The sequence below is a fragment of the Mirounga leonina genome, unplaced genomic scaffold (assembly GCF_011800145.1).
Source record: "Mirounga leonina isolate KUSES-001 unplaced genomic scaffold, KU_Mleo_1.0 Mir_357, whole genome shotgun sequence".
In the NCBI taxonomy this organism is placed as follows: domain Eukaryota; kingdom Metazoa; phylum Chordata; class Mammalia; order Carnivora; family Phocidae; genus Mirounga; species Mirounga leonina.
Genome location: NW_023270702.1, coordinates 3,176,614 through 3,195,362, shown reverse-complemented (window position 1 = coordinate 3,195,362; position 18,749 = coordinate 3,176,614). Strand labels below are relative to the sequence as shown.

Sequence of the window (18,749 nt, the reverse complement as noted above, 5' to 3'; positions counted from 1 at the left end):
CTGGGATCATGACCTGAGCCGAAGGCAGTCACTTAACCAACTGAGCCACCCAGGCGCCCCTTCAGAAGGGTTTTTAAAGACATTTAAAATACATTAGGCCTCAAAATATCAGCTTAAAGTTTGAACTAATTTTTGCCTTTTTTTCCCAAATTGATTGTAAGCAGTTATATCTCAAGTTATTTCAAAGACATCAGGTTTATGTTTGTAAATTATTGTTAGTTATTAGCACTGTGAATAATAAACAAGATTGAGATTATCATTATGTACTTAAGTGTTTGAGGTAAAAGAGAAAGCTCATCTACACATATATAAAAACTTTGATGGAAACACCATTTACCTTTTCCTGGAATTCATCCTTAGTTTCTCCTAGGTTTTCCTCTGTGTGCAAATTCCTGGAAGTTTCCTCAGAAATTTTCATTTTTAGTGTGTTAATTGTTTCTTGGTGTTGTTTCAAAGACTCAAGAGCATGTCTTAATTGTTCTTGGGTGTCTATATTCTTTGTCAGAGAAACAGAAAACAATGTCCATTAGAATAATGTGAAACAGTGGAAGTAATTTTGTAGTGGCTACCGGATCATGAATTATAAGTGATGGCTCCTGTCCTGTTTGTAAAGAGGCTCTGAATTTTCAGAGTTTACTCAGTAAAAGCCTTACCATATTTACAGTATCCTGAATGTCACTTTTGAGTTGGTCCCTCTCAATTTGCAGGCTCTCCTGGAGTTGTTTTAGGTTCTCCTTTTCTTGGGTTAAGGTTCTTACTTCTACTAAAGTTTGTTGAAGTTGCTCAGCGATCAGTGTTTTTTCCTTTTCCATAGTTAGCAGCCTCGAATCTCTACTTTCTAATTGTTCCTTCAGCTCTTCCACTTCATTTAACCTTTTTTGACTCTCAGTTGTTTTCTGAACTTCTTCAGATTTGGGAGAAAGCTTTAAAATAAGAAAAAGTAAATGTGAAAAGCAGAGCATTCTATGGTATATAAATGGAAGCCAAACCCCAGAAAGTTAAAGATCGCTCCCTAGAGGGTGTCTTGTACCAACCTCTGTGTTCACAGCATCCAAACTTAAACCAAGTTTTTGAGCTTGTTTAGAGAGATTCCCTATTTCCTGATTCATTCTTGCATTCTCCTCAAGGACCATCTTATACTTTTGCTCAAATTCAATATGATGATTTTTAAAATCCTGGAATTCTTGATCAGTGCTTTTGTAATTCAACTGGGTAATTGCTAGGTCATTTTTAGTTTTCCCAATTTCTTCAAGTAAATCTTGAATTCTACTTTCCTTTTGAACTACTTCAGAAAACAGATTGTCTCTTTCTGATGTTATTACACAGAGCTCTTCAGATTTATCATGCATCTATGGAAACAAAATAAAATTTAGCTATGTTAGCAATGTATGATCTACTGAAGCAGTTTTCAGGAAAAAAAAGTTTCCTTGGGGTGGGGGACAAGGTGGGGGAGGGGGAAGACATTGAAATTATGCAAAAATTTGACCAAGGAAAGGCAACATTTTTATTGTCACCATCCTTTAACAATGTATTATCCTCTTTAAATTTACCTTCAGTTTTATTTTCTATTCTCTTTGGGTTCTAGCAAGGATTGCATGGAGAAGGATACTCAGTAGAAATACTTTATTTCAGGATGTGCCTTTATTTCCTTATCTATCATTCTAAAGTATTTTCTAACCTCTTGGTGTGTCATTTTATGTTTCGTCTTAGAATTTGACATTTTCCCTAAAGCCTTTGAATGTAGCTCCAGATTCTAAAAATGTGATCCCTGAATAATTTAAATAGTTAAGCTTTATTTGAATTATTATTTAAATAAGCCCTATCCAGCTTATAAACAGTAAAATCACTGTGAAAGGTAAGGTAGCAATGGTGGGAAGAAGAGAGGCGAACTTAAAGCAGAGGCTAAGGACAGGGGTAAAACAGCAGGGTTGTTTCAATCATGGACTTAGGAGAGGAGGCACATCTGTGTAGCTCAGCTACTGGCTTCGTAACTATTTGTTGAGCTAAAAAACAGCACCTACTTTAAAGAGTTTTTAGGATGACTAAATAATGTTGCTAGAGTTCTTTAGCATGATGTCTGCCACTTGGGTCTTCAAACACTTGTCAGTTTTATTTCTTTTAGAAAGGTAGAGAGGAAGGAAAAGCTGGCTGATGGTTCACAGGTTTGTTCACTGGCCTGCAAGATTTACACTGACCCCTAAACTTTATCAGTCCCCTCCCTTACATCTCATTACGTTTTTTTATTCAACATAGTGATAGAACTAGTACCAAAAAAAAAAGTTAAAAAAAGGATGGGCCATAGAACTCTATTTAAAGATTTTATTTTTTTTATTTTTTATTTTTTTAAAGATTTTATTTATTTATTTGACAGGGAGAGACATAGCGAGAGAGGGAACACAAGCAGGGGGAGTGGGAGAGGGAGAAGCAGGCTTCCCACCGAGCAGGGAGCCCGATGCGGGACTCGATCCCAGCACCCTGGGATCATGACCTGAGCCAAAGGCAGACGCTTAACGACTGAGCCACCCAGGCGCCCCTAAAGATTTTATTTTTAAGTAATCTCTCCATCCAATGTGGGGCTTGAACTTACAACCCTGAGATCAAGAGTCCACACTCTCTACTGACTGAGCAGCCAGATGCCCCCATTGAACTCTGTTTAAATCGTTTTTTAAAAAATTTATTTCAGAGAGATAGAGAGCATGGGGGTAAGAAGCAGAGGGAGAGGGGCAAGCAGACTGCACTGAGCCCAGAGCCACTGCGGGGCTGGATCCCATGATCCCGAGATCATGACCGAAGCCGAAACCAAGAGTCAGATGCTCAACCAACTGAGCCACCCAGGCGCCCCTAGAACTCTGTTTAAGTGAAACATTTGAGGACTACAGAAATGGTTGTTACATGGACCAAGTTACTAAGTATACTGTTAAATAGGCTTTGAAAGTGTGTTTTCTGGTAATACAAGAAAATTAGAGGAGGAACTACATTCATTTCTATTCCTAACAAGTTGAGTCATATGTTTACACTCTCTTGACTGCTACTTTAAGATAAACTACAGCAAGACATTTAAAGTGCTATTACAAAGGTTTTTATTTCAAAAGAAGAATTATTTGCTTAAAAATGTGTTTACCTCTTTCCTCAGCACTTCTACTTCTGAGGGTAAAGATTTCAATGCTGAGAGCAAATTAACTTCTTTACGCAAAGCTTCATTTTCTTCAATTTCTTTATTCAGTTCTTTCTGGAGGTCAGTAACCTTACTTTCCAGTTCCAAATTACAGAGCAAATCTAGGACATTTTGGGTAAATTAAAACAATGTGCAGTTATTGGGACAATCTAAATTATATGCAAAGTTAGATTATTTAATCAGACTATATAAAAATTTATTAAAGAGTCAATGTTGGTTAACAGGTAATCTAACTGTTAATAGTTCTTCAACCAATTTTTGAAAATCAGGTCCAATTTATTTGAAAAATAATTCCTAAACCCTTATTAATTGGAATTCTATGGAAGCAGTTATAAATACTGATCTCAAATAATATCAAAACTCATTATTAGGCTATTAAAACAATCATATCAGAGGATAATAGATTTCTACCCATTGGAATATAGTCGCAAAATCCTTCAGGTAGGTTTCTAGACAAAGTCAGATCTGCAAAGAATTAAGTGAAATTATGAAATACCTTTTGGAACTTTGCCATCTATAAGGGAGGTGAGTTTTGTTATTTCATTAAAAGAAGATTGTAATTCTTTCTCCAGATCCACTTGCATTTTCTTTTTTGCCTCCAGTTGGCATTGATATAACTGAATATCATTTTCCATTTGCTTGTATGTATTTGTAAGTTCTTTCTGTTGAGAGAAAGATTGCAAATTCACAGAAATGTACTGATTGTAACAACTATTTTATTATAAATATTACAGGAAACAGTTACCATTTTCTCTTTCAGCTCCAGATTTTCACTTCTAAGAAAGGCTGATTCTTTCTTGGCATCAAGGGCTACAGTTTCAGTATCAAGCAGAGTCTGTTTCATTTGTTTTATGTCTTCAGTGCTTTCCTATACACAGGACAAAAAGAATTTAGTGAAATATGCTAATTTCAAATGTCTATTTAGGAAAAGATGAAAAGAAATAATATTTTCCATAATAAAAATATTTTAAATATTTATTTATGAAAAATTGGCTATATTTTTTCCAAATTATAGAAGCATTGTAGAGACTGAAGAAATTTGTTATTGTTTAAAAAAGGTTAACACAATTGTTGTTCAGCTAGCTTGTTAAAATTTCCTATGTATTTTTAAGTCATTCTAAAATGACTTAAAATGACCTGCCATCTAAAAAGGGCAGGTGAGTAGTTCATAATTAAAATTAAGGATATGAAATCACAAATTACAAAGAAAAAGACAAAAAAACCAATAGAAAAACAGAGAAAAGATGAATAGGCAACTCACAGAAGGGAAAATGCAAATGATTGATAAATACATGAAAAGATCTCAGTCTCATTTTTAGAGAGAAGTGGCATTTTAACTTTAGCTTACATAAATTCAAGCACATATATCCTTGGCAGAATATTAATGCACAAATGAATGAATGAATTGGATGAATAAAGAGAAAGAAATAGCAATTTTTAAAAAGTGGGCAATTCTGCTTGCCACTCTATCAACAGACACTCCTGGATTATGAAAGTGCCTTTCTTCCCCTTTTCTTTAGAACAGTAAGATTACTTTTACAAAGGATCATTTGTCAGTTAACAGGAGAGTCCTGATAGAAGGTAATAAAAACTACTCTGAAAAACTCAAATGAAAACAAAAGAAGAAAAACCAAAATTTCAGCTTGAAACTGCTGCCTTCTTAAAAAGAGTTAAAAACTAGAATCAAACTGATACTTTCTTGAAGTAATCAGGAGGACTGAAGGCAAATAGAATAGAAAGCAAGCAGCAAAAATTAACAATTTCATCATGAAATTCAATGTTATTTAATGCCATATCTTTTTTTTAAAGATTTTATTTATTTATTTGAGAGAGAGAGCATGCAAGAGAGAGCTCGAGCAGGGGAGAGAGGTAGAGGGAGAGGGAGAAGCAGACTCCCTGCTGAGCAGGGAGCCTGATCCCGGGATTGATCCTGGGACTCCAGGATCATGACCTGAGCTGAAGGCAGATGTTTAACTGACTGAGCCACCCAGCAGTCCCTTAATATCATATCTTATACCAACTAAAATCATCTATAGTTTCTGAAAAATACCAAACTGTTAAAATAGTTATTTAAATTATAATGAGAATGCATTAATATTAATGAAATTTATAAAATTTTATAAAATCATGCTCAATCGCATGTGATATGTACAGTTTCAGTTACTTATCAATACCAACATAAGTGCTCACCTGGAGATACTGACTACATACTTCTGCATGCATTTGCATAAAATAATTGAAAAAAATAATAAATTGTGAATTACTAATTTTTAATGGAAGTTCATCCTTAACTAACTTATATTCACTCAAAGAACGATATCCTCAACTCTCTATGAATAATTCTTTATCCATAAAATGGCAATGATACTAACAGTCCCACTTTTACAGAGTCATAGACAAGATTAAATAAAATACTATATGTAAAACAATTACAACAATGCCTGGCACACAGTAGGCTCAATGTAAGCTCAATATTGATAATAATGATGATGGTATACTATAAATGCCTACATGATTAAACAACAAAATAAACCTGATTTTTACCGATGAGTATGACAAGTCCATTTTCATATCTTCTGACTTCTGAGAGTCTATGTATTTCTGTAGCTTCTTAATCTGGTCTTCCCTTTCTCTAAGCAGCTCTACTTTTGAGCTTAGTTCATTCTATAAGAAGTATGAAACAGAAAAATGTGAAATGTATTTTCTTGGATTTAAATTTTAGGAGATAAAAAAGAACTTACATTTAATAGTTTAAACCATTAGTAAAATTTAAAAAGTTGATATTTAAAAAACAAAATGTTTCTTCTATTTTCTGAAATCATGTTCAATTACGTATGATGTACATTTTATAGTTCTAGTTCCTTATAATAGAAATACCAACATAAATGCTCACCTCAAGATCTTGATTATATACTTCTGCATGCTTAACTAAATTCTTTAAGTTGGAAATTTCATGAATTAGTTGCATCTGTAAGAGCATGTGAACAGGCAACAGAGCAAACCAATAGTTAATAAAGCAAAAAAAAAAAAACCCACCAAAAGATAGCATTTATTCACTGCTTCAGAATCACCAAAACAGTAAGAAAGGATTAAGAGATCAGTTGTTCAAGCTACTGTTACAAAGCATCTCATTATTTGAAGATACAAAACAAACAGAAACCCAGTTAAGTCAAACAAAAAATCCTCAAACCCCACAAAACAAGCAAACAAGAAAAAAACCTCAGCATGACCCAAGTAACAGTTATGTCACCTGTTAATAATGCTATAATAATGTCAAAAGCAAATTAGTATGCATCCCTTGGAAGATATAAACTGGTAATCAAACTTTAAAAAACACACTTTTAATAGATTTTTGGGGAGGTTCAATGCAGAAATGTTATTTATTCTACAAGATATTTTGGTTTCTTCCCATAAATTAGCCATTTAGCTTTACACTGGCATACTTTTTAAGGATTTGTGTTTTATTTTATTTATTTATTTATTTATTTATTTATTTATTTATTTATTTATTTATTTTTTAAAGATTTTATTTATTTATTTGAGAGACAGAGAATGAGAGAGAGCACATGAGAGGGGGGAGGGTCAGAGGGAGAAGCAGGCTCCCCGCCGAGCAGGGAGCCCGATGCGGGACTCGATCCAGGGACTCCAGGATCATGACCTGAGCCGAAGGCAGTCGCTTAACCAACTGAGCCACCCAGGCGCCCAAGGATTTGTGTTTTAGAATTTAGGTCTGGATTAGGGTAGTTTCATGTGGTGCCTTTACAATAATATTACTGTTCACTAAAGCTACAGAGATATGTATAGGATTATCAATTATTACCTTGTTGATTCATTCTATGGAAAATGATGTTATTGCTTTATATTTTTTAACTGTCTAAAAGTATAAAGAATACTTAAAAATACATGTGTTTCTATTAAAGTTTCCTTTCCATCAAATACCTGGAGCATTAAATATTTGAGTACTACATACATTTGTGTCAAAACACGTAAATGACAACTTACCAGAGATAAACATACTTTCTCTTAGAATTATGAAATCTTCATAATTTGGTGAGTCCTTAAAAAGTAAAGGCAAGTCCTTTCTTGATCAAAACTCTTCAGAGTATAGGCATAGAGGGTACATACCTCAATATCATAAAAGTCATCTATGAAAAACTTACAGCGAATATCATTCTCAATGGGGAAAAACTGAGAGCTTTCCCCCTAAGGTCAGGAACACGGCAGGGACGTCCACTATCACCACTGCTATTCAACATAGTTTTGGAAGTCCTAGCCACAGCAATCAGACAACAAAAAGAAATAAAAGGCATCCAAATTGGCAAAGAAGAAGTCAAACTCTCACTCTTTGCAGATGATATGATACTTTATGTGGAAAACCCAAAAGACTCCACCCCAAAACTGCTAGAACTCATACAGGAATTCAGTAAAGTGGCAGGATATAAAATCAATGCACAGAAGTCAGTGGCATTCCTATACACCAACAACAAGACAGAAGAAAGAGAAATTAAGGAGTCAATCCCATTTACAATTGCACCCAAAACCATAAGATACCTAGGAATAAATCTAAGCAAAGAGGCAAAGGATCTGTACTCAGAAAACTATAAAATACTCATGAAAGAAAATGAGGAAGACACAAAGAAATGGAAAAACGTTCCACGCTCATGGACTGGAAGAACAAATATTGTGAAGATGTCAATGCTACCTAGAGCAATCCACACATTCAATGCAATCCCTATCAAAATGCCATCCACTTTTTTCAAAGAAATGGAACAAATAATCCTAAAATTTGTATGGAACCAGAAAAGACCCCGAATAGCCAGAGGAATGCTGAAAAAGCAAAGCAAAGCTGGTGGCATCACAATCCCGGACTTCAAGCTCTATTACAAAGCTGTCATCATCAAGACAAAGTGGTCCTGGCACAAAAGCAGACACATAGATCAAAGGAACAGAATAGAGAGCCCAGAAATGGACCCTCAACTCTATGGTCAACTAATCTTTGACAAAGCAGGAAAGAATGTCCAATGGAACAAAGACAATCTCTTCAACAAATGGTGTTGGGAAAATTGGACAGCCACATGCAGAAGAATGAAACTGGACCATTTCCTTACACCCCACACAAAAATAGACTCCAAATGGTTGAAAGACCTCAATGTGAAACAGGAGTCCATCAAAATCCTAGAGAACACAGGCAGCAACCTCTTCGACTTCAGCCACAGGAACTTCTTCCTAGAAACATCGCCAAAGGCAAGGGAAGCAAGGGCAAAAATGAACTATTGGGACTTCATCAAGATAAAAAGCTTTTGCACAGCAAAGGAAAAACAGTCAACAAAACCAAAAGACAACCGACAGAATGGGAGAAGATATTTGCAAATGATATATCAGATAAAGGGCTAGTATCCAAAATCTATAAAGAACTCATCAAACTCAACACCCAAAGAACAAAGAATCCAATCAAGAAATGGGCAGAAGACATGAACAGACATTTTTCCAAAGAAGACATCCAAATGGCCAACAGACACAGGAAAAAGTGCTCAATATCGCTCGGCATCAGGGAAATCCCAATCAAAACCTCAATGAGATACCACCTCACACCAGTCAGAAAGGCTAAAATTAACAAGTCAGGAAACGACAGATGTTGGCAGGGATGCAGAGAAAGGGGAACCTCCTACACTGTTAGTGGGAATGCAAGCTGGTGCAGCCACTCTGGAAAACAGTATGGAGGTTCCTCAAAAAGTTGGAAATAGAGCTACCAAATGATCCAGCAATTGCACTACTGGGTTATTTACCCCAAAGATACAAAAGTAGGGATCTGAAAGGGTACGTGCACCCTGATGTTTATAGCAGCAATGTCCACAATAGCCAAACTGGAAAGAGCCAAGATGTCCATCAACAGATGAATGGATAAAGAAGATGTGGTATATATATACAACGGAATATTATGCAGCCATCAAAAGGAGTGAAATCTTGCCATTTGCAACGACGTGGATGGAACTGGAGGTTATTATGCTGAGCAAAATAAGTCAAACAGGGAAAGACATGTATCATATGACCTCATATGAATTCTTAATCTCAGGAAACAAACTGAGGGTTGCTGGAGTGGGGGGTGGGGTGGGAGGGATGGGGTGACTGGGTGATAGACACTGGGGAGGGTATGTGCTCTGGTAAGCGCTGTGAATTGTGCAAGACTGTTGAATCTCAGATCTGTACCTCTGAAACAAATAATGCAATATATGTTAAGAAAAAAAAAAAAAGAAGAAGAATGTAGCAGGAGGGGAAGAATGAAGGGGGAAATCGGAGGGGTAGACGAACCATGAGAGATGATGGACTCTGAAAAACAAACTGAGGGTTCTAGAGGGGAGGGGAGTGGGAGGATGGGTTAGCCTGGTGATGGGTATTGAGTAGGGCATGTTCTGCATGGAGCACTGGGTGTTATACACAAACAATGAATCATGGAAAACTACATCTAAAACTAATGATGTAATGTATGGGGATTAAGATAACAATAAAAAAATTAAAAAAAAAAGTAAAGGCAAGGTGGGTGGGGGGATGGGGTAACAGGGTGATGGGCATTAAGGAGGGCATGTGATGTAATGAGTACTGGGTGTTATGGGCTACTGATGAATAACTGAACTCTACCTCTGAAACTAATGATACACTATATGTTAATTAATTGAATTTAAATAAAATAAGATTAAAAAAGAATAAAAAAGTAAAGGCAAATTCTAGTAGAAATGTAAGGGATTTACGAAAATAGCATCTTGTTTAAGTAATATTTTCTGAATGTTTAATTCAGTCCTAACTAGTTTACATTCAAACTACTGTTGACATTCCTATTTTAGGTCAGCATTATCCAGAAATATTATGTGAGCCAAATTAGTAATTGAAAATTTCCTACTGGCTGCATTAAAAAAACAGAACTAACTTAAAAATATATTTGAACCTAATATATCCAAAATATTATCACTTGTTCATGTAATCAATATAAAAAACTAAATAGTTTACATTTTTTTTTTTCATACTTAAGTCAGTTCAAATTGGCCACACTTCAAGTACTCAATCATCACATGTGGTTAGTGGCTATCAACTGTTCAGCAAAATTTTAGACATTTGTGTTGGCTATAATTTAAATTGGCTCCATCTTTTATCTTTTCTTTTCTGTTTCTAAACTTTGTGCAACAAAATCACATTTACCAATAAAAAATGAAGGGGTGGGTAATTGGAGGGGGAGATGAACCATGAGAGACTATGGACTCTGAGAAACAAACTGAGGGTTCTGGAGGGGATGGGGGATGGAAGGATGGGTTAGCCTGGTGATGGGTATTAAAGAGGACGTACTGAATGGAGCACTGGGTGTTATATGCAAACAATGAATCATGGAACACTACATCAAAAACTAATGATGTAATGTATGGTGATTAACATAACACAATAAAAAAAATAAGGAAGAACTAAAAAATTAATCTTTATTTTAGAAAATAAACATTTAGAAAGAAAACTTATCTCACTTCTCATTTGAAATAGCACTTTAAGTATTAGTTCTAATTAATGGAGAAAGATGAACTTTTGTAAAGCTTGGACTGTGACTTCCTAATGAGGTATTATTTAAGATGCTGAGTATAAAGAGAAAGTATATGATATAATCAAAAGTTAATTGGCTGCTACATAAAAAAAATTACATTTCAATTTATGTAATTTTCAGCAGGTAAAATAAAATATTTAATTCCTTAAGACAAAAACATCCAAGTTGTTAAAATTCTAAAATTAATCAAGTTAAATCAGGTGGAGGGTTGGAATTTCCTTTGTTCCCTGAGCTTGATGAGACTTGACTTTGTTTACCCCTCCTTCTAAAAATTACTATTTAAACATCCTGTATTTCTATATTCCCATTTGAAAATGATACACAGCTCTGGTGATTTATAAGACCATTAGGCAAACCAGGGCAATAACCACATGTCCTAAGGCCATAATTTGAATTTTACCTCCTTTTTGGCTAAGCTTTTCCCAAAATGAAGGTTTGGGAACATATTTTACTGCATACACAGACTTAGTTTAAAATAGAATGGAACTGCCTTTGAGCAGAATAAGTTTTTATTACTTAATATTTTAAGTTACCTTATAGAACCTAGAATTTTAGTTGTGTCCAAGTAAAGATGAAAAGAATAGGCTTATTTTCCCCCTTGACTGTGGTTAAAAGGAAAAAAAAGAATCAGGATGTGAGAGTCATTTACTCTGTGAGCTTCAGTTTTTATTATTGAATATATAAATCATGTAAAAAACTTTGAGAAATTATTGCTATACTTATGCCCAAAGTTAATTTTATGTCATATTATTTATAATGAGTAAGATAGAATTAGATGACACTGGGAGTTAGAAGGGGCCTTGGCAAGCACCTGGTTCAACCTCCAGGGTGGAGAGAAACAGGAAGCCCCGAGAGATTCCGAGACTCACTCAAGGCCTGTATCCTACTTGGAAGCAAGTTTGGCTCCAGAGACCATGCTCTTAACCATGACACTAGACCACCCTCTTCCTTATAAAACTCAGTGTTTATTGATTGACGTCTACAGGTCAATATTCGACATTTTGTATTTTGTTAACATGCAAATTTTAAAACAAGTTAAATGAAACCCTGTGGAGAACATACAGACTTTGCATCTTAGGATATATACCCATGAAATGTAGGATTAACTTTAATTTATAGGTAGAATGGAAATAATACTTTTGGCACTGAATTGTTTTTTTCCTTATTTAAAAAAAAATTTAAAAAAAAGAGGGCAAGAAATGAAACAACAATACCGAGGAAAAAGCATTGTGTCCCTTTGGGCCATCCTCACAGAAATCTCGGAAGTAGCTGCAAATTAACTCATATTTTAACTACACCAGAACACTGGCTCTTATTTTGAGGGTAGGGGGAGTTATAGATTACTTCATAGTCTTATAATGGCTATGGATTCTTGTTCCAGAACAATGAATATGCATTCAAAAATTCTGCAAAATAATTTTATAATGTCTGTGACCTCTAGGTTAAGGAAGGTCTGCTCTAAGAAATCTCTTGAATTTCTTGGGACAATTTCTAAGTATCTGAAGTCTGAGTGTTTCTGGATTGAGTTCTCTTAACATGTAGCTTAATATTATATATTTAGAAAATTTAAGTGATCTGTTTCATTTCTAATAATTTCATTACTAGTATTTAGTATTAGTTACAATAATTTTCACAATAACTCTCTGATACGGAAAAAGACATGAGCAAAATCAGCTTCCCCAGCCATTCTAATAATCTAAATATTTAGGAATATACTTTGTAAAGAAAATGAAATCCATTAACACATAGTATCCATGCATAAAACATTCAGCCAGATAGTAAAATTCATATTGGTCTCAGCAGGAAATGGTTATACTCTAGACAGTACTTCTGGTCTGCTCAAATTAATGTTTGAGAAAAATAGTATGTGAATTACTTCTTAAATTCTCTAAATTGTGTGTACACATAGAAAATGGTTGGATTCTCCATATGTCAACCTTAGAAATAAACATCTTTAAGAGAATGATACTTCTTTTATTTATTTTTTTAAAGATTTTATTTATTTATTTGAGCCAGAGAGAATGAGAGAGAGTGAGCACATGAGAGGGGGGAGGGTCAGAGGGAGAAGCAGACTCCCTGCCGAGCAGGGAGCCCGATGCGGGACTCGATCCAGGGACTCCAGGATCATGACCTGAGCTGAAGGCAGCCGCTTAACCAACTGAGCCACCCAGGTGCCCAAAAATGATACTTCTTTTAAAAGTGTGGTTTTATTTTCATGTTTCCATATCTCTTACCTCCTGATCTTTTTCTGCTTTTCTTTCTAGAGCCTCAAATTCATCCAAATCATTTTTTTCTTTTAATTTCAATTCCATTTCTTCATTTTCTCGTCTTAGTTGTTCATAGTCCAATACCAGATTATCATAGTTGGCACGAAGTGAATTCAGTTCACTTTCTAAGTTTTCCTATTGGAAACAAAACCAGGTTTTCAAGTTGGAGAGAATTCTAATCCTATATTGTTTCCTTACTAAAATTTGGATTAGTCAAATAGTTTAACCTGAAATCATGTAGTTAACTTAGGTCATTCTCTTCTTCAATATCTTTCTAATGGTTTAGCTTGATCCAGGGTAAAATAAAGGATGTGCATTTTGGTAAACTAGCTTAGAAGACTATTTTGAAAGGATTGAAAAAAAAAAAAAAGATCATATAAACAAGTGCTCTGCCTATATCTAACTGGGAAAGCTGTCAGGAGTAGGAGGCTGGGGAGGTAGGGTGCATCCCGGGAAGTCCACTTGACCATAGATCCTTATGCTCCTTTGTTATGAAGCCGATAATTTAATTCTCCACCTGTCTGATGCCTGTTTTATTTCTTAAATAGGTCTGAATTTTGGAAGGGAAACAGAGGTATTATTTATTGACCTCTAAAACTCTAAAGGCTATGTTTTACCATACTCAAAAGAGGCCTGTTTCTGTTTTGTACACTATTATGAGAAAGAGATAAACTGCAGGTTAAAAAAACAAAAATTAACACCAGGGATTTTCCAAAAACAACACACTTCTAGAGGATGTTTTAGGGACATAAAAGCATTTTAACTATAACACCTAATTTTAACTAATTTAATGGTTAAGTAAAGATAATAATTCCCAAGAATCACTGCAATTTTATTCTAAAACTAAAATGAAATTTTCTTAACAAATACATTTATAAAACTATACTGTACTTTTTTGGACATTAGTAGCCTAGAAAGTCAATATGGACTCTATACCTAGGGAAGTATTCACCACAGTATTCCCTAAAGGTTTGATAAAACCACACATAATACATTTTCTTTTATTTTTCAGTATGATTTGGCAATATTACCCCCTCCCTGCTATGTCATTCTTCTACTATATGCCTGAGACTTTTGACACTTTAAAAATCAGCCTTTTTTAAAACCCTTACGGGATTATGTAAGGAAAAACAGAAACTAAAAAAAAAAAAAAAAAACCAACAAAAAACCCATAGATACCAAGATCTATTGGGAAAGAACTAGACGCAAATGTTTACCTATTACCATACACCAGCATTACAAAATTTTTAGCTTCCTTCTACGTGTCAGTTATCAATTAGGAGTGTAACGAGTAATTAGAACCAAAACTGTTACTAAAATTAAGTCAGAGCGAGTAATGTGCTGCTACAACAATGTAAACATCAACAAAAAGTGAATTTTAAAAAGAGTGAGAGATAATGTTTTATAAAATACATTTAAGTTACCTGACTTAGTAGCTTTGTTGCTGGATTCCACTCTGTCTCATTTAATGTATCAAAAGTATTACTGAAAATATCAGACTCTGAGCAGAAAGCTAGAATTAGGGGAAAAAGAAATTTATCCATAAATATGTTTAATAAAGTTTCTTAAAAGTCAAAGACTAAAAAAAAATCTGATCGGAGGTAATAATAAGCTCCAATTAGCTAACATGTGCTCAAAATATGAATGCCAAGAATACATTAACAAAAGATATGATCATTTATAATATTTTATGAATTAAGATCCCTGGTTAGAATTAGTAATAAAATACTCGATCCTTGATACAATATAGGTAAAAGGACAAATTCTGAATTTGAGATTTGATCAATGTAAGTAGATTTTAAAATGCTTTAAAAATACTGCTAATGTTGGAGACATTATATTGAAACATGCCTGTGTAATGCTACCCTTTCAAAACTAAAGTTTAAGGCAGCTGTTATATGGATACTAATTTATGTTATATGGATACTAATTTAACTAGATAATGATTAGAACAAAACCAACAATAAAAATGTCTTGTGTTTCAACTAAAGTGTATCATTCTTAAGAGATGTGAAAATAATAGAGAATGTTCACTTTCTTAAAATCACTAATTTTTATCATTATCTCCATTGTAATTGCATCTAAAATGCATACATTTTATTAAATGTGTTTATCACATTAACTGAGTTATAAATAAAGTAGTTCTTTACTGGGATGCTTTTGTAATTAAAAGCAGCTAAAAAAGCACTCACATTCATCAATTTCCCCCACTACGGTTGCAGCCGCCTTACGTGTTTTTGTTACATTTGTTGACATATTAAATTCATTTATATAATTTGAGTCCTTCATTTTGTTAATTTTGCCAAGGCACCAAGTGACTCTTCGTTTTCTTTTAGCCTAAGAGGAAAAAAATCAAAATTACCTTAAACAGATCTGGGCTCAAACATCGTAAAACAAGAGAATTAATTTATATTTCTTGGAAACCACGGACTTGGTAGAATTTTTTTTAAGCCTATTTTAATATCCTATCAGTCTAAGGATGTCATGAGAAAACAAACTTTTAAAATCAGTGTTTAGGGCGCCTGGGTGGCTCAGTTGGTTAAGCGACTGCCTTCGGCTCAGGTCATGATCCTGGAGTCCCGGGATCGAGTCCCGCATCGGGCTCCCTGCTCAGCAGGGAGTCTGCTTCTCCCTCTGCCCCTCTCCCCTCTCATGTGCTCTCTCTCTCTCATTCTCTCTGTCTCAAATAAATAAATAAAAATCTTTAAAAAAAAATAAAATAAAATAAAATCAGTGTTTAACCCTATAAAAAATTTGATGAAACTATCATTTAAAATTCATGTTTTACTGGGTGTTGTATGTAAGTGATGAATCACTGAATTTTACTCCTGAAACCAATATTGCACTGTATGTAAACTAACTAGAATTTAAATAAAAATTTGAAGAAAAAAAAATAAAATAAAATTCATGTTTTATTTGAAAGTTTCCCTACAAACTTTCCTGGGACTTAATTGAAAGGAATCGGCTGACTCCCAGCCCCCAAGTGATCCAGTGTTCTCTAGCAGGGAAGCTGCTGCTGCCCGCCACAGCTACCAAAAGCACTTTGGGCTGTCCAGCTCTGACGGGGAAGGGAAGACAGATGGTCTGTTTGAACTTCCTTCAGCGAGTAGATCTCCACACAGCCTTCACAATGCCAGTCTCTTCCAATGCAGTAAAGCTAATGCCTTTCCCAGGGCTCCTAACCTCATGGTTCCTCTCTCCCCTGGGACCTTGCTCCCTGGGTTACCTATTCATCTGTTAGCCTCACCAGCCCCCTCTAACAGCTCGATGAATGAACACTCCAGCCTCTCCATTTGCTTTTGATTTTTTTTTAAAACAAACCCTTCACTCCTTACTTCTCTCTAGCTACAATTTTCTTTTCATCGCTCTTTCGTGCTCTTCCTCATCATCCGTCTACTCCTTCGTCATCCTTTCAGGAACACCTCTGTCTCCTGGTGCTTATCCCACCACTCACTCTGCTTTGCTGGTTTCTCTTCCTCTGCTTGTGTTTTTCCATATTTCATGGCTACCATTCTTCTCCTGTCCCTCTAGGAGGTACAAGTATTATCTCATCTTACTTGATCCTCCCAACTATCCTATTACTACATCCTTTTTATAGGTGAGCTGATCTATAAATGATCCTTTTTTCTATCTGAGGCCAGTCCCCTCTAATGTGCTCATGATCTCATCCCTTGGGGTCATCTCAACCCTCTGTAAGATGGCTTTCACTCCTAGCACATAGCTCAAATTGCTTTGTAAATGAGCTTGTTTCCAAATCCAAAAAATCGTCTATATTTATCTTAATTAACTTCTCAGCAGAATGTGACACTGCTGAGTGCTACCTCTCTGAAATATTCTCTTCCCTTAGTGACCACAACTCATCTGGTTTCCTTCTTAACTCTAGAGCGAATCCTGGCTCCCTTTGGGATTCTACTACCTTTATCTAAAAGTCGTTCTTGGGGTCTGGTCTTTGGTCTTCTTTTCATTCCCAACATGCTCTCAGAACAAGCCCATCCATTCCCACAACTTGACTTTGGATCTGCAGTAGCTAATGCCCAAATTGATATATCTACCTCACATCTTTCACCTGATTTTCATTTTCATTTTCAATTGCCTGAAATCTTAAACTGGAGATGTCCCAAATAAAACACTGAGCAGCTGCACTGCTCTTCATTCAATGTTCCTTAACAGTAAATACTACCAGCTACCCAGCAATGTTTGCCAGTCATTCTGGATACCTCTCTCTCCCTCTCCATGACCCCCACAGCTAAGCTATCACAAAGTCCTGTTGAGTCTCTCTCCCACATAGCTCTCCAACTGATCTGTTTTTTTTCCATCTCCAGAGTCACAGTCCTTGTAGAACCCCAACCAATCTGATGCACATAAGCAGCCATACCTTTCTGAAACACAATCATGATCATGTTACCTACAAGACTTTAGCTTGCCCTTAGCATAATGCAATGTTCAAATCCTTCATTGTGATTTAAAATTCCCCTACCACCAAAACATTTTAAGTCCAAGGGATACATTATGTTGTTTTCACTACTCCAAGCTTTTGTACATGTGGATCTCTTCCTGAAATAGTCTTCCTTATGCCTTCCATTGGGCTGTTTCCTATTCATCAGTCAGTCAACAAATAGCACTTGGGATGTCTTCTTTATACCTAGTATGGTGACTTGAACATAATTTCTATTAATAATATTATCTTAAGAGCATATATTTATTGAGGATTTGCCCTGTGGAAAATGTAGCGTTGAGCACATTCTATGCATTATTTCACCTAATTCTCACAACAATCTTACGAGGTGGGAATCAAGCTATCTCACAGATAAGGAAACTGCAGCAAAGTGGATTTAAGAAATTGCCTAAGGTAAAGAGTTAGGAATTGACAGCACCAGGATTCAAATCTGGGGAGTCAAGCTCCAGAGGCCATCCTTTTAATCATGATACCATCATAGACAAAAAATACCTACTGGGCTAAAAAAAAAACCCCTAACTTTGGTAAAAACAAAAAGTACACATACGGGAAGTCAGAATTTTGATCACTATTTTGATCTATATTCTAGATCAATTTTCCCACGATTAATATTTGTTTCTTTAAATAGAAAATATTACCACATACCCTAGACACTTATGGTTCTCAATCACCTGATCAACTTCACTAGAATTTCTTAAGAAACATATTGTACATAGATTCCTTGTCAGTATTTTAGATTTCTTGAATTAGGATCTCTACACGTGGGATCAGAGATCCTTATTTTTAATGAACTTCTTTGGTTTTACTAATGTATAGGCAAACACACAAAATGTTCTGGGTTTTCTGAATATACTGTATCAAAGGATAAGAAATGCATAACTATATAATAAACATATAGGAATACCAATCCTAGTCTCGGTATACCAAGTCTGAGTTTGTCATCTTTTAAATTTTACCTTTAATTCCTGTTGTGATGTGAGGGAAGAAGAGGTCACCAGCATCCGTGTTAAGTTCTGAATTTTCTCAATCTGTACTTTTTGAAGCAAATCTTTTTCTTCCAAAAGTTGGGCCAACTGGTCTTTTTCCATTGCCTGGGCCCGAGTCTCCAAAGAAACCTATAGAATGTAATATTAAGTTATGTTAATAATAAATGTAGCTAGATTTTAAAACCTTGAAAGTAGCTTAAAAGAACAGAATATTAAATTTGTATGTGGGGGCTCTTGGGTGGTCAGTCAGTTAAGCGTCCGACTATTGATTTCAGTTCAGGTCATG

The 18,749-nt window shown here is 35.2% G+C and overlaps 1 protein-coding gene across 2 annotated transcripts in view; it reads right to left on the bottom strand.

The window, feature by feature from the left end:
* Positions 1 to 267: 267 nt before the first annotated feature.
* Positions 268 to 18,749, bottom strand: part of LOC118027061 (centromere-associated protein E-like) — a 34,115-nt gene continuing 15,633 nt past the window's right edge. Inside the window, exons 13-24 of one of the 2 annotated variants that reach the window (XM_035030208.1) lie at positions 18,434 to 18,592; positions 15,214 to 15,358; positions 14,446 to 14,534; positions 12,989 to 13,156; positions 6,069 to 6,143; positions 5,720 to 5,839; positions 3,921 to 4,043; positions 3,672 to 3,837; positions 3,122 to 3,276; positions 1,035 to 1,349; positions 654 to 923; positions 268 to 496 (exon numbers count right to left, since the gene is read on the bottom strand). In XM_035030208.1, the coding sequence (XP_034886099.1) occupies positions 299 to 496; positions 654 to 923; positions 1,035 to 1,349; positions 3,122 to 3,276; positions 3,672 to 3,837; positions 3,921 to 4,043; positions 5,720 to 5,839; positions 6,069 to 6,143; positions 12,989 to 13,156; positions 14,446 to 14,534; positions 15,214 to 15,358; positions 18,434 to 18,592 (1,983 nt within the window). In that variant the 3' untranslated portion in view covers positions 268 to 298. The remainder of the gene's footprint in view (positions 497 to 653; positions 924 to 1,034; positions 1,350 to 3,121; positions 3,277 to 3,671; positions 3,838 to 3,920; positions 4,044 to 5,719; positions 5,840 to 6,068; positions 6,144 to 12,988; positions 13,157 to 14,445; positions 14,535 to 15,213; positions 15,359 to 18,433; positions 18,593 to 18,749) is intronic. The other variant, XM_035030209.1, reaches the window with a different exon arrangement.